The following is a 23,779-nucleotide window of genomic DNA, read 5'->3' on the forward strand; positions in this document are numbered from 1 at the left end:
CCTGGTTCTTGTTTCAGTGGTAATTCAGAAGAAGTCCATTGGTTGACACTGTCAATGCCTTGAGTGTTATGAATACCCAGGTCAGGTCCCCTACTCTCAAGACTAAAAAGTTAAATTCTTTTAGCCTGTCAGTTTAAGACATCTATTTAAGTCAGAGAAAGTATCCAGCTGCTAGTATTTGGATTGATTTCACAGCAGCAATAACTTTTTTGCAACACAATAACCAAAATTGCACACATTATTGTTATTGATGTATTACACTGCACAAACTTAACATAACAGTTCAATTTTTAAAATCTGTGCTTTTAACTTTGTATTTTAGCAGTTTGTTTTCCCTCATTGTCCAGAATACATACAGTAAATGATGTATAAACGTAAACACTTTTTCATAGGTAAACATAAGCCCAATGTTTCTCACTTTGTATTTGTAGTCTCTGTTTTTTTCTATGTGCACTGTAATACTCTGCATGACTACAATAAACTCCATCTTCCAGATCCCCATCCAGAATTCCATGTAAATCTTTTTGAATTTAATTTGATGCTTCTGGATCTTACTAATTATACTATAATCTAGATCATTGATATATATAGATATATAAGATCACTAAACAATGACACTGAATGATGTTTTACTTCTCACGGTTTCCACTTGAAATACCTTAAGCTTGCCCTTGATACAAATAAGAAGTTTGATTAAAAAACCTACAGAACATTTGGATCTAGGCTTACTACCGTTTAAGCCCTGCATGTCTCTTCAATGCATATTGCACCTCCTAAATGATCTTAAGCTGACTCCTATTGATCTAAGCAAATTGAATTGTGTTTAAGCTTTTTTAATTAAGAAAGAGTTTATTTCTTCTTCTTAGTAAAGAACAGGAGTTTGTAGCTCTGGCAGATAAGCCCTCTCTACATCATTAACCAATAGACAGCACACATTGAAAGCATCTAATTTCAAATTAAAGTCATGATGGCATTTTCATTTCAGACAAACGACTGCTTTGCATATCTGTGTCTGAGGTATGCAAATATCAGAGGTGATCAAAGCGTTTCTTTTCCAAATTTCAATTCCTCAGACACAGCTCAGAAAAATCGATTGTGTGTTTGAACAATACAAAAAAAGTCAAAAAGTGGTTGTCTTATTTTTAAAATACACAAAAGTTAGATGGTGTCAACAAAGCAGTGTGAGCTACAGAAGGTGATTTTTTTTTTTAGAAAAATGTACCTCAATTTAAGAGGTTTGCAGACCAATTTAAAGTACAGGTATTATCAATGGAATTATTTATTTTTGGTAATATTATTAGTAATAATTATATTATATTATATTAGTAATAATGCCTCATTTTTTATTCTTAATTCAATTTTATCAGCATTTTATCCTTTTCAATACATATTTTGCAAATGACAAAATATTTGACAAAATGTTTGAAATATTTTATTTTAAGCTTACAGTAGCTTAATCCATAATAAAGACCCAGTATCCCTACAGTAACTAGTGCAGAACAAATACACTCTAATGGATTTTTGAAAAACATTAAATGTATGCTAATCATAACAAACAGTTATATTGTATATATATAATTATTTTTATTTGAATGTTTATTCTTCCAGATTTTTTATTAACAAAAATGTGTATCCCATAGCGTTTCAAAATATAGAAAAAGACAAACCTACAGTACATTCAATTTGAAATGTATCTTTGTTTGGAGACAAATGTGATGACAAAATTGATGACAACACTAGCAATTACTGACTTATACGTTTCTCATAACCAAAAGGAAAGTGTTTCTGATCTGTGCGTTTTGAAGGTTTTAATTTTTATCATTTAATAATTAGTTCGAAATTATTTTAGAAAAATGGTAAGATTGCATTCTTTTAAATAATTGGTGTATTTAAACAAAAATATATTTAAAAGGAGATTAGTTTCCTTGACCAATTTGAACACTAAACAAATATTTCTTTATACCTGGTTAGTATTTTTTTTCACAAGCTTTGCAGATACACGGCGCTGTAATTCACAATACAAAATTCCTTAGTCATGCCTATCTTTTCAACACAACACTGTAATGCACAAGACAGTTATTGAAAATGCATGGTTGTTTATCCACACTATTCAAGTGGAAAAATAATACAGTTTTGAAGATCACAGGACATGGACAAATTTTTGAAGAACTATGGGATTTACTGAGGGACATTCTGGGTCATTGGGATAAACACAGATTTTGAGATACCTTATTGATAATAAAAACATTAAACCTGCTTTTATTGTAAACTGCAGATTGTGAAGTTAAATACTATACATTTTTAAATAAAGATTACTATTTTATTTTTGTATTTTAATAAATATTATACATTTTATACAGAACTGCTTCAGTCTAATCTTATATAATACCAGTGGTAAGTACATTATGTAATTTGGATCTATTGTATTTTTTTTTTTCAGTGTTTGTGCTCCTTTTTTTAAACAGATATTTTACTATCACAATAACGAGTAAGAGACCTTAACTGTTAAATAATGGTGGTGTCATTTTCATCAAATCAGCATATTACAAAATCAACTGAACAACAGTATTAAAAGTGCAAACGTTCTTTTTTTCTTTTTGTAATCAACATCAGTTCTGAGTATTTCAATTCTCAGAGTCTGTGAGCCTGATATTCTTGTGAAAAATAAAATAACAGTAAAAACTAAAAACACGTGACATACAGGAATTGTAACTGTAACCATAGAGACTCCTGTTTTTCTGCTGTGCTAAAAATTGTCATAATGAGTGGTGAAAGCTGCAGTTTTTACACATTTTATTGCTGCAGCTCTCAACCAAGAAAGTGTTCATCAGAGTGGATCTCTAGTTAAATCTGAACACAGATTTATTTTACGCATCCTCATCTTAAAATCACTGACACAATTTAAATGTATGTCACTTATTTAATGTTCAATTGCTCTTCTAGTCTTTCTCACAGCATATAGTTTCATTAATCAGTGAAAAACAAGGAATTATCATTTCATAGCTAATACATTATCAGTAGATTTTATTAATACTACCACAGACTTTCTTTCACTCAGGTTACCTTACAGAGTTTTCAGCACGGAAGTAGTTATTCAGTACTGATGTTTAGTAAAATTACCTTAACAACAAAGAATAGGGAAATGTATTCATTAGATTATATAAATACACAGAGATGGATTGTAGCTACCCAAGATGCAAGTGGGGAATCAATTGGAAGTATTTGTCCATCCTTGTGTTTGAGAACTTTGTTGATTCTGCCAGACAAGAAAAAAAGAGTACCTACAGATAACCCAGGGACCTCTGCTTTCCAGTTTCAAAAGTAAATACAGATTTGCTGTGACCAGGGCCTAAAAGCTTTAGTAATTATTATTGCACAGACAGTTTTATTGCTTAGGGAGCTTTCCACCTAAGACAAGAGCCCTGCTTAGAAACCATTTTACATCTTCAAATCTCATCCACTCCACTGCTTTCCAATCAGGCTAGAAAACCAAGCTGTTTGTTTTTTAAATGGACCTTTTTACCCAATTAAAATATTTTGTGGATCTGCAGCAAGCAGTTCAAAGTTGGAGGAGAGGGAGGGCATTGAGGAGGGTTTGATAGATCTTGGTACATTTAGTGCCAGCATTGACTTGCATAGACATCTAATTAAGAAGGTTAGATTGCAAAGAGTAAAAATTCATTAGGCAATTAATTGATGCATTGCCCTGGGTCATCTCTGTGTCACTAGTAATAGAATTTTGGGGTCTTAGGTTAGTTCCTAAAAGACCTAAAAGAAAGTTTTTACATAATCTTCTTTAATTTTTAAATCTTCTTCCTGAAAATCTTCTTATCTCTTGTACAGTATGTGTGGGTTTAGCATTACAAAAATGTTACTTTTATTATTTCTACACTCTTATATGCTATTTTGAAATCTTCACAATAGTGCAGAGCTGTCATTCAAGGCATATTTCTTTAATATTGTCAAAAGAATCTACAAAAAAAGAATAATGAAGATAGTGAAAATTGGGTACTATAATTTAACCCATTATCAGAAAGTTGCTTTTCCTGATAAAAGTCACAGCAATCCAGGGACAATCCTGAAAGTGCTGGTAAAAGGCAGGATTACTACCTGAATGGGATGCCTGTCTGTCATAGGGCACAAACACACACTGTATAAGCACACAATATGGTGTTCCTACTGCTTGCTTGTGAATATCCAAGTACAGTATATAATGGATCAGAGAAACTAGAGGCTATGCAATGATAGGCACACTTTCTGCTCCTATTTTGTTAACTATTTTCTTGTAAAAGAAATACTGCAGGGCTGTGATTCTGTGCATTCATGACTATAAGAGAAACAGTGAAAGTGACTTTTTGTGTAATACAGAACTATTATAACACAATTTCAAACTTTTAGTTTTAGCAGTGACTCACTTATCCATTTCATGCATCTATGTATTGCCAAGAGTGTTGGAAACTACTGCACTATATTATCCTGTAGAGAAAATAAATTAATATTGCAGCCAAGGAAGAATCACTAACAATCCGTAAAAGTTATGTCTCCTGAGAAGGATGTTTTAATATGAGTGACTTAATAAGGAAAAAAAAACAGGTTATTGAATTCAAGCGCAATTTAAATCAGTGTCAGGAAGGCATGATCAGTCTCTTGTCCTCTTGTCCGATTATTGTTGATGATCACTCCTAGAAACAGCGTTTTCATAAATGTTACAGTGTTTAAAATATGACCAGAATTAGTAATACTTTTCTGTGAAAAGAAAACATGAAATTTGAAACAGCAAATTAAGAAATGGCACATTTACCTCCTGTAGAAACAATAACAAATTATATCAGAGAGGAGTGGTGATAAAGGTTTTATTTGCAATTATACTGTATACTGTACAAACATGCCAAAGTAAAATCCTGAAAACTCTGGATCTAAGTTAATTTAACATTTAACCTTAAGAATTTCACATTATCAGAAAAAGAAATCAATGAATCGGGGGTTGGACATCAAACTGGTAAACTGGAGTAATCACAGAGAATATCAGAGATCTATTAGACATACTGTACTCTAGCAAAACAAATACATTTGTTGTTTTTTAACATTTTTGTACACAAAGAAATTAACTGTGACCTTACACACAGTAATGTGGAATTCAAACATGGAAAAGGTGAATTTCAAGTTTCAGCTTTTAAAAATTATTTTTAAATGATATTTTTGTAATATAATTTTCTGGTACTGTGGTACTAATATTACATAATTAACTCCTCTACTTTACCACAAAAATATCCAGCATGGAAACAATATGTATGGAAAATCCAATGTTCAAAGGATGAGTTTAGTTTATATGGTAGTATATCCAACTTCATTTTCATGTTGCAGTCAGTTGAATGATACTACATTTCCTACATGAATGAGTAAAAAGTTGGCATTTTAATTTCATTGACCTAAATCACTAATCATTTGGAAATATCTGTCTTATATTCTTCAAATATGCATTCTCAGATAAGGACCTAAAAATACAGCATCATAGCACTGAATCTACCATTATGTTAAGAGTGCTTTTACCACTCTTACTCCCAGTAAATTATCATTGTTGACCTATGATGGTGGTATTAATTGCATTAATTGCTGTGTGGCACTGGACTAGCGTAATTTTGTTCAGCACTTGAACCAAAGGTGATCTTCACTTGTGATTAAATGTAGAGTTATGTAAAGACAAAAACCCACCTTGACCAGAGAGAAAGGGATAAAGCATTAGTTTTATAACAGAACCCAGGATTTCTACATTTAGCAAACCTGCAAATGCAATGAAAAACAGTAGCCGTTATCATTGTTACTTAGCCTAATTATTCAAATCCAGTAATATTACAATAGTGTAGAAAATAGTTTTAAAAAGTACCTGTCCAGGTCGAGCATTTTCACATAGAAACGTTTCATATTCGATGGCAAATACTGGTGCATTGTCATTGATATCCATTACTGTGATGATTGCAACCCCTCTTCCAACTTGTGTTGGATCTTCTGTAAAGTGCATAAAAAATAATATAAGATTGTATGCAACATACTCACAATATATGCTTATGGCTTAATATGTTATAATAGCTAAAACCTAAAATGAACAAAGCATACTTTAAAAATCCTTTTTGAGCAACAAAGGTAAGAAAACGCTGAAATAAAACTGGGGTAAATTTACTATTTTGTTAAACTAAAACTAAACACTACAGTGTAGTATTTTAATGTTGCAGTTTAATAAGGCATAGTGAAATTATAGGAATCAATTCCTATTGTAATTATGCCACCTTAAACCTTCATTAAGGAGCAAATATTAATTAAATGCAAATTAAATGCAGCTGTTTAAAGAGATGCTTATACATGTGTAGATCTAGATATACTGTATATACTGTATACAGCTTATTATGACATTTCAGCAACAAGGATTGAGACACACCAACTACTTCTGTAATTGATTGTTAAAATAAAAGAGAAACATTATAATACTGCTTTCAGTAAAGATTTCAAATAAATTAATTTTGTACATCTGGATGTAATAGTAGCACACCTGCTGTTGATTTAGTAGGGTGAAAGAGGAGGAGAAATGCATCTGTAATTATAATTTGTTCTTTCCAGAGTGTCATTGGAGATAGCACTAAACTGCATGCTGTCTGAGACATTAAAGTGATTGTTTAATGCTACAGAGAACAAAGAAAATCATTTACTCAGTTGCTAGAGGCCACATAAAGTAACACATTCACAGACATCTGGATATGCAGTTCTTTTCCTGGTTTTACTTGTCCTCCATTTTCAAAATATTTTGGCATCTTTTAAAGAACCCTTGAACAAAATTATGTAATTTTTATAAAAAGTACAATTGTACAGTGTACTATAACTAGATAGATATGTAACCATACTCTGGTTACATTTAGGGTCCATTTAGGTTTATTGGCTTCTGGCCGAATGTGTGAGTGTGTGTCTTTGTCTGTGTGGCATCTTGTCTTTAAACCAACTCATTTTCACATTTAGTAGAACCGTTTTCAAACAGACAATTTTTTTTTAATATACTGAGATTGAAAATAATTTTTTTCTAACCGCAATAATTTCATTAACAGGAAAAAAACAAGATCTTGTTGCCCCAAGTGCACTGACATTCTGTTGAACATACTGTACATGAAATAAATGAATTCATTATGGTGAGTAGCATATGTCATCAACAGGATTCATCAACAGGGGGCCTACTCTGAAAGTGACAGGCTAGTGGCATGAGTGGCCATCATCAGTAGAAATATCTGTGATATATGCTTTCCAAAAGACTTCTGATGCTATCTCATGGGACACTGCCCTAGTCCATGACATGTCAGAATGAACCTGCAGGAACAGAGGTACTGTACCATGATCACTGTAGTGTCATGCAATCATGTTGCCATCAAATTGAGCTCTGCAGCAGACATCTATAGCTCAGACCATTACTTCTTCATTAATTGGCCTGCTGTACACAAGAATTAGTGTCTTCTCCTGCATGTCTGCACCACAATCGTGTATACAAAATCTTGTTTTCAAGAGGATTTCCATCACCAACATAAAGATGGCTAGATCACATGATCTTTTGATAAGCCAAGTATACAATGTTTTGCAAACTCTTCCTATGGTGTTCCATTTTATGCAATTACAAAATGAGGCATACACATTTTTAAACTTAATATTTTATTCAATACCTATATCCTTAAACCAAATATTTCTAAATTTAAGATAAGTTACAGTAATTATCACCACAAACGTAAAAAAATACAGGTATTATGCTGCATAAATAATCAGAACTGACCCATGAATATTTGGTGGAAGTACATATTGTCAATTCAAAGCTGAGTCTTTTTGGCAAGTGTCTATAATTTGTGCACACTAGCTTGGTGCAATGTATGCCTATTTTCCAATAATTATTTGTTCAAAATCTCTGAAGTTACTTGGGGATTGCTGCAGTATCTCAATAAAATTCAAGTTAAGATTTTGACTAGGACCACGCCAAGACTTGCCAGTATTTTGTTCCACCTACAGTATGTTCCCATCAATCTTCCCAATCCTTGCTGATGAGAAGCAGAACTACAACCCAATTCTTAATAGTAAGAATGGTGTTGACAGAGTGATGCACTCAGTCATTATGTGTTTGTGCCAGATACAACACTCTGCATTTAAACCAAAAAGTCTTGTCTGACAACACCTTTTGCCACATATTTGCAGTATCAATTAGGTCTTTGTTGAAAACCCCAGGCAGGTCTTGGGATGTTCCATCTCAGGTTCCATAGAAGGCCCTTTTTATGACTAAGATATTGTTGACCCATGAACATTTTCTTTAATTTCAGCCACAAAACTCATCATTTTTCTGTAACTCTGTAAATAGCCATTAAACTCACTGTGGGATCGCTAACCAGTCTTCTTCTTTCCCAGCTGCTCAGTTTGGTGAAGGAGGTGTCTGACTGTCTTCCACTTCTTAATGACTTCACTATGCTCAAATAAATATTGAAGGTCTTCACCTAAATACAGAACCTTCACCTAATCCTTGCCTTTATTTAACTTTATTATATCTCTGAATTTTTCTGAAAGCTTCTTGGTCTTCATTGTTGACTTTTTGCATGACATTCTCTACCTGACTGGGGGACCTTAAAAACACAGGTTTACTTTATTCTGAAATAATAATGTGAACTACTATTATTGCTCAAAGACAGATGCCAGTCTAACTGTGGCTCATCAATGTAGTTTTGTGCACAGCAAAGGGTTTGAATACTTATGCAACAATTACTTTTGCATTTTTATTTCATGTTAACAATTTATTTACTTATTTCTTTTAGTTTATTTTTTACAGATTTGTGGAGTACGTTTAGTGTATAACAAATATTAATTGGTGCTTAAAAGTGTTATGACAGCAAGTTTCAAAACAAATAAATGCAAAAAAAACATTGCAAGGGTCTGAATACTTTTTCAAGGCACTGTTCCTTTTTGTGTTTTTATTTTCACAAGTCTTAACATTCAACAGATTATACCACCTCATCACCTCTACCAAATAATTTCTCAATAATTATTTAAAGCTTATGCAATAGACAAAATTTCCCAAGAGTATCAAGATCTGCCAAGAATTATCAATGCATACAACAGCAAAAACATTTCTTCGGTATCCAAATCTGTGAAGTTTATTTTTTGATAAACATACAAGCAATGTGTAATATGTTTCTTTTTATGTTCAGTATATAATTTTATATTTTTATTGAATTACAGTACACTGAATGAATTAAAGACAAACATGTGACATACATACAGTATCACTTCTTAGACCAAATAGTGCTAATTCAAAATGAGCAGATTAAAAATGATTTATTCATTGATTATTTAAGTATTAAAAAGAAAAGAATATAAAACAAATGAAATCTTTGTTTTGTAATACTTACGACTTTCCATTGCAAAAATGGTAATATTGTGGACTGCATTCATTTCTCTATCCAGCTGTTTCGCTATACTAATGACTCCCGTCATGGCATCAATATTAAAGAACCTCTCAAGGTCTGTATTACGATCTATTGAATATCTGGAATGATGAGAAAAAATGTCATTTAATAAAGTCCAGCTTTTTCTCAAGGCTTTCAATTTGAGGTCTAGGTCATGAATTTTATTTGTGTCTCAATTTGTAAACAAACAGTGGTTGAAAGTAGTCAAATTATACATAAAAATGAAAATCTAGTTGTCTGGAGTATTTTTTTAATTTCATGGTTACATATCCTTGGATGTCATCTAAGATTATTCTGAGGAAAAAAAATCTACTGTGACACTTTCTGTAATATTATAAATATCAAATCCTGGTCTAAGGTCACTTGTTGTCCACAGTTTTTCATTCAAATCCAGCTCTTAAGAACCTTAATCTGCTCATTATCAGTTTAATTGGATTGAATTAAGCTCTTCAGGTGCTGGTGCTTTAGAAATCTAGGAAGTCTACAGAAGCTGCTGTTGATTTATTTAAAGTGGAGCTGATTATTCCATGTGGTTTTAAGTAATATAGCTCTGTATTTGTTTTATACAGAGCTTAATTTTCTCATTCTTGCTCTTTGTAATTATTGTATGTCTAACTAATATTGCCAAGTGACGATTCTTTTTTCTGTGGATACTTTAGTGAATTAATATAATTTAGTGAACCATATGTCCAAAATACAGGGATGAAGCTTGGGTGCTTTTGGAAGATTAACTATCTTGCTAGATTGCACTAACATATTGATTTGACATATGGACCCTGAATGCACAAATGATCACAAAGCACCAGACATCCGGGATGGTTGCAATATGAAAAAAGAGACAGAAGTGAATTGCTCAGGTAAGACAAAAGAGAGAAAACAGTTTGGCAGTGGGGTAACCACGTTGCAAAAAGAGTGGAACATACAGTATTTTGAGGAGAGTCAATTTTCTTCCTATTAACTGAATTAAATTTAAATGTTGCAAAATAAACAACAAACCCAGTGCAATCTACTTTATAACAGAATAGTTTTAAACAGGCAATTTAAAATCCAGATACTTAAAATCTGGAAAATATGGCCAGCAGCCATATCACCCTGCAACTCACACCTGGCAACCCACTGAAGCTCAGCAGGTGTGAGCCTGGTCAGTACTTGGATGGGAGACCTCCTGGGAAAAACTAAGGTTACTGCTGGAAGAGGTGTTAGTGGGGCCAGCAGGGGGCGCTCACCCTGCGGCTCATGTGGGTCGTAATGCCCCAGTATAGTGACGGGGACACTATACTGTAAACAGGCGCCGTCCTTCGTATGAGACCTAAAACCAAGGTCCTGACTCTCTGTGGTCATTAAAAATCCCAGGGCGTTTTTCGAAAAGAGTAGGGGTGTAATCCCGGTGTCCTGGCCAAATTTCCAATTGGTCCTTACCAATCATGGCCTCCTAATAATCCCCCTCTATGAATTGGCTACATTACTCTGCTCTCCTCCCCACTGATAGCTGATGTGTGGTGAGCATCATCCAGATGGAAGCTGCACATTGGTGGTGGTGGAGGGGAGTCCCCATTACCTGTAAAGCGCTTTGAGTGGAGTGTCCAGAAAAGCGCTATATAAGTGTAAGCAATTATTATTATTATTATTATTTAAAAAAGCTGCCAATTTTCAGAGTTTTTACGCTGATGTATAATTTGCTTCACTTCTCCCACTTTCACTCTTTAAGGCTTGTAGCTACTCAGTTATGTTGCTGAAAGCTTATATCTTGTCTTCTTTCAATAAATGGCTGGATGAGATACTGTGAATACTTATCTTCTAACTACCAAACTTAGATGGACAAATGGCCTCCTCTTGTTTGTAAGTGTTCCTGTGTTCTGATGTATTCCACTTTTTTCCATTCTCCAAATGAAATGCCAATGCCATTTAAAAATATACGGTTAACTACAAAAAGTGCTTATAGTTATTCTCATCACCACCTCTGCTGCACATTATCTACTGCATGATTTAAAATCTTACATCTACATTTTTCTTTTAAAAATTCAAAGGAAATCAAACTTGAAAATCACTTAATAATTTTGAATGGTTGGAGAATACAAAGGTATTTTTAAAAATAAACATTTGTGTAAAAAATGTCTAGTTGAGTCCCCTGACTTAGAAAATTCTTCCAGAATACTCAGACTGTCTTATTTTAAAGACCAGTTTTGAAGACTTCTGTATAATCATCAAGGAGTGACCAACTATAATTACACAAAGATGATATCTACTGTATGTAAGAAAATATAGATGTAAGAATCAATGTAAGAAGGATGAAATATCTTTTAATGATTTATCAGTCTGTTTTATGAAGATGTTTTCCCTTCACCTGAGAGCTGCTCATGTTAAATGATCACATTACTTAATACATTAAGAAAAATGGAATAAAAGGTTATTTTCTCTAGCATACCTAATTGGGCTGTTAGAGGCATCGGGGTCATGTGCCGATACTGTTCCAATGATAGTGCCAACCTTTGCCGCCTCAGAAACAATCATTTTGTTCAGTGGAGATGTAAAGATTGGTGGTTCATCCACATCCTCAACAGTGATATTGACTGTTGTTATGTCACTGAAGGGCCCCAGGCTCAGAAACTGAGGGTCAATGTTTTTGTTTGTAGCTTCAATTCTCAAAGTGTAATTTTCTTTCGTTTCGAAATCAAGCCCCTGTTAAAAATACAAGCGAAAAATATGCTTCTAAATATCAATCACACATTTTCAAAGTCATAAAAGCCGCACAATCCTTAGCTACTCTGCACATTGTTAATAAAAACAATGCATTATGTTTTTTCTTTCAGTAGTTAATAGCCATTTTTATACTGAATACTTGTACAAAGCTTTTCTGAAGAATATGATGTCCTGCACATATCATCATCATTACTCTTTTTGAGATTGTCAGTTTTTAGATGTATTATTAATTCTCAATTTAGGAATATATGTGACATAATGTTTTTCAAGTATTTCCACAGGGAAGTGATCAGGCCATGTGCTAATTGGCCAGGCAATCACAAAAGCATTGATACATTATCTTAACTGAGCACATTAACATACAGTAGTCAATCTCTTGAAATATCACTGCTATTCCTTCAATTCCTTGCAATTTTAAGCTTCTAAGTTCAGTGTGAAGAGTTAACATGTTAAATTCTAAAATCTCACATTACAAATAACTCGAGAGAAAGTGCATTTCTGTAAAATGAGTAATAAAAAACCTAGCAATTTCCTAGTTCAGTCAGCATGCTTGTACTAAATTGGACTCTACCTTCCAACTTCCAAATAATTATTATATATTGAATAATGTTTTTAAACCAGTTATAATGTAAGAGTTTGTAGCCTATTTTAATGGATACAACTTCAAAGAAGTGCAATTTTGATATTTATGTTCAGTATTAACATTTCAAGAAAAATATTCTCAAACTACCAGGTTTGTTTTTAAGTGTTGTTTTCCCAACACCCTTGTACAGAATTTGTTATAGAATTTTTCAATTTCACTGACATATCCCCCTCCTGTAGTGAATTTCTTATGTTTAGTGACCATTCTGAAAAATTACATAAAATTAATATGAACATCGGTAACAAACAAAAAGACTATAAGACATTCTTTAAAACTATGGTAAAGGACAACTGTTGTCTAGATAATTTGAAAGGGGTAACTGTTAAATAAACAGAAATCAAACTTATTCATGAACTTATTTTGAAATTAAGAAATGAAAATGATTTACGTTAACAGTTATTTTATGAAAAGAAAAAAAAACAGTTTACAAAATGCTCTGAATTCATACATCTTTAGGGTACACTACCTTTTGAAGAGTTATGACTCCCTCCTGAGTTTCTTTGTTGGCAGAAACTTTGAACGTCCCAAGGCCATCCCCATCTATAATCCTGTATTCCATTTCAGCATTTGGTCCCACATCAGCATCAGCAGCTTTTATCTTTGCTACCATGGATGCTACAGGCAAAGACTCAGGCACCTTATATCGATAGATTTCTGCAAAACCCAACATGGTTATTGATGAGGCAATTTTCTTGCTCTTATCAACCGTTTTCTAAACAGCTAGGCTGTTTAGTTTTTACTTTGCTGATTGAACTGATTTTGTCTCCAAGTGGCTTTCTTCAAATGTCTGTTTAGATGTCACAGCAAACAGGTTTAAACAAGCTGGGCACTTCTGCCATTGAAAATAATGTTTCTGAAATAAATGAGCACCATTATTAGAAAAGCTTTTTCAATGCCTATTCTTAATTAGATCCATTTCACAAGATAATTGTGCGTACACAGTATATACAATTTACTATGAAATTGAAGTTTTAAAAAAGTCATAAAATACTTCAGTATCGTTGGAGGAATTATGTTTGGCCTTGAAATTTCCAATTACTGTACAATTTATTTCTCCTTCTCATAGTCCTTAATGTTTTTTTTTAATAATGGGGATTACAAAAGAAAGAGTACAATAGATACCGTTGGGAGAACAATTGCCAGGTGATAGAGCAGATCCAGTACTATACAGAATACCTATAACTGATAACATAGAGCTAATTCCAAAGAATCAGGATTTTTCAGATGTACAGTTAAAATTAGATAAGCTTCATAAAGAAATAAATCCTTTAAACAAGAACCAAAGTGAATATTTTGATAAGGCATATTTTTCTCCTTGATTCAACAAATTGTCTGATGAGTCTTCTTCCTTACCTATAAAACCTAATTACATGCTTTTTCCCCACTCAGAAAGTCATAATCACAATCCACAAACACAACTGCAGACATTTATTAAAGCTTTTTTTCTCCACTTCAGCAGCCTGATATTATGCAGTGTTTTGATTAGCCATTTTGTTTCAAAATGCTAATTTACTTAACATTGTTTGCCAGCGCATAATCTTTTTTGATGGCTTTTTAATACACCGTGGAATGGCTGCACCTTAAATGGCAAAATTGCTTCCCTTTTTTCAATCCCTTGATCCTGAGCCTGCTGGGATCTCAAATGGAAAGTAGCAAACTGAGTTAGCAATCACTAGTGTACATGGTGGGTGATAATAAAATATTGATTCTGTCCAATGACCTTGCTATTACAGTTTAAAAGAGCCCCCTACTCAGCAGTATTACCTAGATTAACCCAGTAGTTTATTTTAACTTTTTACTTTTGCTTCAAGATACGACACTGTTATGCATCAGCACAGATCTGTTTTTCAGTGTTTAAAGCTGCACTCACAGCATCATATACCTCATTTAAATTTTTTTGCCATACGTTCTATAGTCCATACTGTGATGAATTGTAACATAAAAATATTATGGTCACCTGGAAACAAAATCAAAACTTAAATTTCATAATCTCCTTTTTAATATCCCTTGATACCCATGAAAACATGATGTCTAAAAGGATAAAGGCATCATTCTGCAAACAAAGGTTAATGTAGTATTATTACAGAAGTTTTATTATATGCATCCTCATAAGTTTTTTTAAAAAATCAAACTACACTCACTTTAACAAGGACAATTAAATTCAGAGTCTTTCTGTCTGCAGTTTATTTGACATCACCAAACATTGCTACAGAGGTTGCATGTAATGGCATGTATCCAGTATCTAATAGGAATACTGGATTCACATCAGCCATAAGAATACATTCCTGCACTACATACAGTATACGCTAACTTGAACTGAGTGCTATAGATTTTTAACTTTTTAAGATTATAAAAGAGCTACATGTACATCACTTAAACAGTTTGAGCAAAAGAGGACAATGTAAAGAACACAGCCTCTTTTCTGGGATTCAAAAACATCTTAGAATTAAACTTCCCTTAATGAAACATAGAACACATAAACAAAATAAAATGTATTGATGTAGAATTTTAACGCGCATCAGTAAAGGGGCAATGGTAAAATTCAGTATCCTTACTATGTGAGAAGCGTGGTGGATTGTCATTAACATCTGTGAGAGTGACAGTGACAGAGGTTGTTCCAGATAATCCTCCCATTTGTCCTACCATGTCCTTGGCTTGAATTACCAAAAGATACTGATCCTTCAGCTCCCTGTCCATACTGGGAAGAGCAGTCCTAATAATTCCTGTAAAAAAACAAAAAGTGAAAATTTAAACACATTTTATAAACAAATGATGCTTAAAAGGTTTTATATATTAAATAATATATTCCCTTTATTCTACATCCTGATATCCCTTTTAATTCAACCAATAATAATCAAGGATCCATTAATCAGTAAAAGCACTTATTTGAGATGATTCCTGTAATTCCATTATACTGTATGTGTCCACCTTTAATGCATTGTATTCAACTTCCTGACCCTATATAGTTTATCGATCAGCAATTGTTTTTAATTAAATAAAAGTACCTGTAATATTATATATTGACTGTTTATAACATACACATACACTTCTCTGAATACAATGCAGCAATTACAGTGATGGTATGTGTTAAAAACAAAGACTGTTAAGGTTGTTGGCCAGGGGGAAAAATTAAAGGAAATAAATTTCATGAACTGATTTTTTTAAAAATAAAAATTACAAAGAGTATCCTAATCAGTAAACGCTATAGATGTACTTGATGTACTTGTTCAATTGGTAAATTAACTGAAAATACAACTATGTCTATAGTATTGAAAAAAATATTAACACATGTCCCATGAATACAATCCAAAAACTATTATACATTACTAACATTTAAATTACATAATAAAAAGTCAGATTTTGCTTTATTGGTAAATTCTGCACCACTGGACACTTATGAAGATGCTGATGAAGTCACCTAAGTATTTTAGAGGATGTCCCGCTGATAGTTCTTTTTAAACTTGAGGTTGTCCTGGATTCATTATAGTTTTCTGTCCATAAAATAACTTTTGTTGTTTTCATTTTCCTTCGCTAGAATGTTGTGGTACTGATTTATTGCTCGTTAGAGTACAGGCTGCCAGTATTTTGTAAGGATCAGAGAATGAGTTGCTGACACTTTTAGATTTAAAACATAGTAAGTATCATGTAACATGAGGAGGTGTTGTGAAATAACCCCTGGCCTTTTTGAAAGTGCTGTGCTGCTTGTTTACTGTATTTGTTTTACAGTATGTGGGTCACAAGATGAAATTCCATTTGTTGGGCTGGAGCTAATATATTTGAATCTATTCATTTATTGCTAATGTCTTAAACATTTACAGAATTTGGTCTTATCTTTGGTTTATTTTGTGTTCTTGTGTAATTGTATCTTTTACTTTTGTTTATTTTAAGAAATATAATGATTTGAACTTAAAATACTATCATACAACCTAGAACCACACATCAGTTAAAGCCAGTGAAACAGAAATGTTGAAAAAAAATACTTCTCATCATGTACATTTAGGACAGCCTTCTTGATTTTTTGTGAGCAGAATGCCAATTAAAGTGGCTGTTCACAGAAGCATTGAGTTGGCTTGCACCTGTGTGAGCCATTGTTACAGGCTGCCATCAGAAAAGATTTCACGGCAATGGTCAGTGAAGGTCATTCTAGTTGAAAACGCTTGTCTACAGCATGTATATACTTCTCTCCACATTTTTATGTTCAGTGCTTTTATATCCTAAAATAATATGACTTCAGCTACAGCTGTAAAAAAGAAAAAAATGAATCGCATAATTTATAAAAAGTGATCACATTGAGGGCATAATCTTCTAAATAGGAGATCAATATACTGTATATAATTCTTGTCCTTCTGTTTGTTTTGTTTTAAGGATTTAAAACAATTCATATGCTACATGATAGTGAGTCTAATAATTGTGCTTCTCAAAGCACAGTGAAGACAATGTCTATTGATCTGTAAACAACATGCAGAGTACAGAGGGCATTGAAAGCACTGACCCTCCCTTAGACCTCCACCACATTGTGATGTGTTAAAACATTAAATTGCAACACATTTGAGCAGGATTAACAAAACATGCTTAACATTTTGATGGGCCATACTCATTTTCATTGTAATTTTTTTTGTGAAAAATAGAAAACTGAAAAACCTTAAACATTTTATATTTAGTTGCTCCCCTATTGCAGCAATTACAGCCTCAAGGCTTTTGTGGTACAGTATGTTGTTACCAGCTTTTCACATGTTGCAGATTAAATTTTTGCCTACTCTTCATTGCAAAATTGCTCCAGCTGTTGCAGATTACAGGGGGAGCAGTGGTGTACAGCAACCTTCAGTTCCTGTTACAAATTTTCTATGGTATTTAAAGTAAGTATTTGACTGGGCCCCTCAAGGACTTCCACCTTCTTCTTTTTAAGCCTCTCTAGGGTTGCGTTGGCTTTGTGTTCATGGTCTTTGTCCTTTTGAAATATGAATTTCCGTCCCAGTTTTAAATCTATTGCAGACTGCTCCAGGTTTTGCTCCATCCATTCTGCCCTCTATTTTAACAAACATACCACTCCCTACTGATGAAATGCAACCCCACAACATTATGCTGCCACCGCCATGCCTCAGTATGGGAATAGTGTTTTTTAAGTGTTAAGTAGCGCTCTTCTTTTGTCAGACATAGGCCAAATAACTCAATTTGTGTTTCAACAGACCACATTTTTTTCCACATCAGTTCAGAGGCTCCCACATGAGTTTTTGGATATTCAGAACAGGACTTCATGAGAGCTTTTTTTTTCAAATATGGCTTCCTCCTCAGCACTCTACCTTACACCCCAGGTTTATGGAGTTTGTGAGCTGTTGTTGACTCACTCACAATTTCTCCAATCTCAATTTTGTGACATTGAAGGTCTTTGAGGGTTGTTTTGGGGCTCTTGCTTGCTTCTCTGACCGATGTGCTTCTTGCCAGGCTGCTAAATGTTGGAGGACAAACTGGTTGCTGAGGATTCTGAGTAGTTTTATGTATCCTTCACTTCCTGATAGTTAATTTAACAGTAGTCTGTGGAATACTTATGCCTTTGAAATCTTTTTATATCCCTCGCCTGACTTGTGTCTGTCCACAGCTCTATTAGTTGTTGTGGAAACTATTTTGTCTTTGTCTTTGCTTTGTATGCAATGTCCAGTGCTGGGAGCTCACACAGACAAGTGTATTTAACTTCACAAAGTGTTCAATCTGATTGATTAACTTGCACCCAGGTAGACTGCAATCAACAAATTCTGAAGGCAAATGGCAAATGAGCTCATTAAGCAGCGTTAATTTTAAGGGGGTGAATACTTTTTCAATTATGATTTTTCAGGGTTTTATTTTTAACTATTTTTTAGCTCCAGAGTTTTAAACATATTGATATAGTAGAGGATGTTGTCTGAATGAAAAGGGAAAAAAATTGTAAGTCTATTGTGTTTATCAGTTGTAACACACAAAATGTGGCAAAATACAATTGGAGTCAATACTTTTTCTACAGAAAAATAATTATTATACTTAAAATAAATATATATATATTTATGATTATTATTAGGTTATTACAATAAAGAGGAAATGTCATTGAGCAGATTGTAGATTGTATTGTGTGATGTCAGTTGGTAGTAAACTTTTACAACTATGTGAGAGTAGTCATAGGTGTTGTCTTGAGGAGATGTCAAAAGTTGGTTAATTAAGTGGGGACATACCTCATGTATGTCTCGCAAGTGAAAAGATGTAGAGAATACGCCAGTTAAGTGTTAAGATATCACTGACTAGGAGCAGTTCAAAGCTGTATTACTCAGAAGGGGCAGATCCTGAGAAGAATACCAGAAGTGCACCAGAAGAGGAATGTTTAGGAATAGAGGAGAAAGAGGAGACAAGAATGTCACTGAATGACTAGGAAGAGGAATCGGAAGACATAATGGAGTCAAGAGGAATGGAGAAGGGGAAAAACGATAAATGGAAGAAAAGGACGCCAAGTTTAGAAAGTGTCAGTCTGAGATGTGAGCACATCCAGGAAGGTGCACTCGATGAGTGGACAGAAGCATTAATATAGAAGAAAACATTGTCTCAGAGACTCAAAAAGAGAAGAGCATCATCTGCTCTTTTTAAAAGAGGTTTAAATGAAAAGCCAGTGATCACACTTCTTAAGGAGCAGGAGTAAAGAGAGAAAAAATCCAGCACAGAGCCTTGGAAGACACCACTGGAAAGTGTGTGAGGGCAGGGGAGGAAACTGAGACCCAGTAAATATGATTTTCCAAGATAGGATGAAAAAAAGTGTAAATGGTGGCAGGGGTTTCCAGGTCAGCAAGTGTTCACACAAAGATAGTGAGATCCACAGTGTCAAAGGCAGCAGAACGGTCAAGGAGGATTAAGACTGATGATAGGGAAGAAGGATGAGCTGATTGAATGGCACTGGTAACTAAGAGAAGAGCAGTTTCAATAGTGTGTTGTGGGTGAATGCCAAACTGGTGGGGGTCAAGAAGCGAGGGATGAGAGAGTTAAGTGGAGAACTGGTGGAGTGCCATCCATTTGATAGCTATGGAAAGGGGAGAAAAAAAGACAGGTCATTAGTTCTGAAAAGAATAGAGACAATGAGGAAGAAGCACACATAGTGGAAGTGATCTGGGACACTAGCCTAGAAGAGGTGGTTTGGGAGAGATGCCTGAACGCAGGTGATAAATTTGTGACCAAACAGCAAGGAGGAAATTTTCTTTAACATTAAGTAAAACCAGTATTGTCATGTGATGCATAACTGTTTGTACTTAAAATGTGAAATTATGGAGCTGTTTCCCCCAGCATGAATAGACCTATTTTTTTGTTTCTTTTTGAAGCAAAATGTTATAAAAATAAAATATTAATGAAATTGCTTGATCAATAATAATCTGTTACAAAATACTTTTTGAGGTCCTCTGACATATAAGTCAGGGTACTATTTTGAATACATGTTAGCACGTGCATGTGTACATACTGTATGTGTTTTACATACTGTACAGTATACTGTATATACAATATGGGAGACATAGTGGTGCAGTGGTTAGCATCTCCATGGTAAGCATCACTTAGGGCTTGGGTTCAATTCCTGGGATGCTACAGTATGTACATGGAGTTTTATATGTCCTTTCTGTGTGTGCCTGGGTTTTTGTTGGGTGCTCCAGTTTCCTCCCACAGCACAAAAACACACTGGTAGGTCAATTGGCTTCTGAAAAGAACTGGACCTAGTTGTGAGTGTATGCATGTCCATGGTGTATTTGTGTGTCTGCCCTCCGATGGACTGGAGTCCTGGCCAGAGTACACTCTCCTTGTGCCAGTTGCTTGCCAGGATAGGCTCCAGCTCCCCCACAAGCCTGAATTGGAGGAAGCAGTTGATGAATGATATACTGTATATTTACTATGTTTTGCAAGTGAGGTCTAATTTCCTTTACTTCTACAATTTTAATCTGTTCTTTACATTAATCAGCCCAGGCATCTAAATACAGAGTGGTACAAATTAATGCTCTGTCAAGCTGTGATTTTATTTTCTCTTAATTGTAGATTTTATTCTAGTATTATCTTTAAGTCTTACAGTATTTGAACAAATAAAGAACCCTGGGTTGAAGCTTAGTTGAAATACAGAGGTTAATAAGCATAAACATTCATTCAAGATTGATTTTTATAACTTAACCTGCAGTAGCAAATTGTCTGAGAACCATTTATAACAATTATTTCTGAGCTACAGTGCATTTATGATACCGCTACTGTTTTGCAGAGTCAGTTTCTCACTAACCTATGGTTCTGAGGAGCTCAGTTAAGTTTCTGTGCTTCTTGTAGCTTATAAAGGGCACAAAACATTCAAAGAAAGCACAAAACAAGAAAATGTCTCACATCGTGTGGTGGAAACATTAGTGAATCCATGTAAATGCGCATAATTCTATAGAAATTCCACTTTAAGCACTGTTTAAAGAATTTGTTTACACTGGACTGATTGGTTACTCAGACTCTTAACAACACTCTAATCAACACTCTAAACAAAGGCTGAGTCACATGGGAATGTGAAAAGGCAGAAGACAATAAGCAACAATGGAATGTAATGCACAGTACTCCAATATATTATTTTTAAATGTATTTGTGTCACTTTAGATATCATAATAATATGATTTTATAATATATTGTAATGCATCTTTAAATAATTTATTAAATTAGGAAGCAACTTTAATTTGATTATGTCCCATATTGTGCATCAGTTCAATCTGAAACACAGGCAGTATGCTTTATTCCACCCTGCAAAACGTTTTTTTTTTATTATTATTATTATTATTATTCAGCCCGTAGCTGATTCTTGATTTGTATCCTTTTAAACTCCTTTGATTGCTATGTATGCTGTCAGGTCCTTCTAAAATACTCAGTCAATACATTATTGAAGTAATTTATTTCAGATGGACCAGAGAAGGAACCTAATAAAAATGCTAAACATACTTGCTTGTAATCTCTCCAAAATGAACACAAACATGAACCTGTCATATCAACCATATTAGCTGGTAGAAGTATTCTATTCTTTTTCCTGCTTGGGGAAAATAAATGACAATAATTTCACAACTTTGGGGTTAACATGCAAGACAATTTTTGGCCAGGGTAATCTTGCTTTATTAGTTCATCAGAATCCATCCCATACACAGTCAAATAACAGCTTTCCCACGATACTGTCACTCCATTTCTGTATGTGAATTGCCTCTTGACACATTGCTGCACTAAAACTAAATGAATTAGAAAATGCAGTTCTCAATTGGAGCATTCTAAAGGGCATCAGCATGTAGGAATTTAGATGGAATTGTTATTACAGTGGTTAAGACTGGAAGCTTTGCGTCTGTTGCTTGAGTAGCTTTACAATGCAAAGATGTGACCATTACAGTACCCCATTTGAACTTGGCCCCCAGTTTTGGTTGGCATGGCATCTATCCCTTTTATTCAGTCTTTGGAACTTTTTTCATCTAATTAATTAAATATTTCTGTGAGGCAAAGATAAATGAGTAATTTCATGTCTCCCCTCTTAATAAATATCAGGTTTGTCCAATTGAAACCATGTTTTTCTTAAATATCTATGTTAAATGTAATTAATTCTTTTAGATTTATCTGCATTTTTATTATTTAGAGCTCCAAAAAGAAATTCTTGCAGAACAGCGACAAGTTGTATTAGCAAGCTGTAAGTGACAAATAGTCTTCCGAAGCCTGCTAACCTATTTTGGTAAATTAAATGTTATCTTACATAACATCTATAGAAGAGTCCTTATTTGGTCATTTATTGATGGCAGCCATTCAAAACACAGGCAGTTTTATGGGTTAATAAGTTAAAAAAAAGAACAATGCAAGAAATCAGAAGGCAGAACATTGATCCATAACCCAAGCCTCTTAGAGCTTAAAATAATGAGCACTAATGTCTTTTGTATTTTTCAACATGTTGAATATATATTAAATATGTGTAAGAACACAATAATATCTTAATAAATAATATCTTAATTTATTCCTTATATGCCACAAAAAAAAAATAGGTACAAATAGTAAATACTGAGCTGAATCTACGATTAAGCAATTGATTTTGATGAAACGTCAAGGCAGAATTTAATTAGAAGTACTAACAGGAAAGGTTAAGATAAAAGTGGTCTAAAGAAGAAAACCAAAATTGCTTTATATTATTGTTTTCCATTGTCTCTTTCTTAGCTTAAAAGAGATTTTTAAGTACATCGCTTGCTGCTAAACAGTTGATTTTTATTGAAAAGCTGTCAAAAACATATTCAGTATGCCTATGTTGATTTTTTGTACTTATCTGTTTTGTGGTGCATGAATCAGTAATCCACTGCTAAACCTATTTTCCGGATGTGTGTCATCATAAGGAATCCCCAGAAAAGAATGAGAAGGGAGTGATACCATTCACAGAGACAAACACGGGAACATATCATTTATTTTCTCTTCTGTAGGCCTTGGAGCAAGAAATGAAATTTTATGTCTTATTCTGTGTTGTTTTGCTAAGTGTATTAGCAGTGCTTCTACAGTGAAACATACAGTATCCTAACAAACCAGACAAGTACTGCATAACATACTGTTATTTAAAACAGTTGTTTGTACAATTCAGAGCATTGTTCAACAAGTTGCTTAAAGGAAGGATGGGTTCACTTTCTATCCAGCCCTGGTCCAACTGCTTTATCCAATATAGGGACGCAGGGGAGCTGGAGCCTATCTTGGCAAGCAATGGACATGTGGGTGATGCATCCCGGATGGCATGCCAGTACATTGCAAGGCACACACAGAAACAAATGCACTCACACTCACACCTGGGATAGTTCAGTATTGTACGAACCCGGAGTACCTGGAAGAAAGTCACATAAACCTGAGAAAACTTTACACATGTACTGTACTTTTCTAGCTATGACTGTATCAATTAAAATATACTGCTACTCATAAAAAAAGAAACAAAACTGTAATATGCTTATTATTC

General features: G+C 33.9%; 1 protein-coding gene across 1 annotated transcript in view; it reads right to left on the minus strand.

The window, feature by feature from the left end:
• The window catches only part of LOC148657467 (cadherin-7-like), a 98,814-nt gene that overhangs the window by 13,675 nt on the left and 61,360 nt on the right, over positions 1-23,779 (minus strand). The window contains exons 5-9 of the mRNA XM_088643767.1: positions 15,372-15,539; positions 13,283-13,470; positions 11,899-12,152; positions 9,417-9,553; positions 5,885-6,006 (exon numbers count right to left, since the gene is read on the minus strand). Of these exons, the coding sequence (XP_088499893.1) occupies positions 5,885-6,006; positions 9,417-9,553; positions 11,899-12,152; positions 13,283-13,470; positions 15,372-15,539 (869 nt within the window). The remainder of the gene's footprint in view (positions 1-5,884; positions 6,007-9,416; positions 9,554-11,898; positions 12,153-13,282; positions 13,471-15,371; positions 15,540-23,779) is intronic.

Source organism: Lepisosteus platostomus, chromosome 8 (genome assembly GCF_059453375.1).
Source record: "Lepisosteus platostomus isolate fLepPlt1 chromosome 8, fLepPlt1.hap1, whole genome shotgun sequence".
Lineage (NCBI taxonomy): Eukaryota > Metazoa > Chordata > Actinopteri > Semionotiformes > Lepisosteidae > Lepisosteus > Lepisosteus platostomus.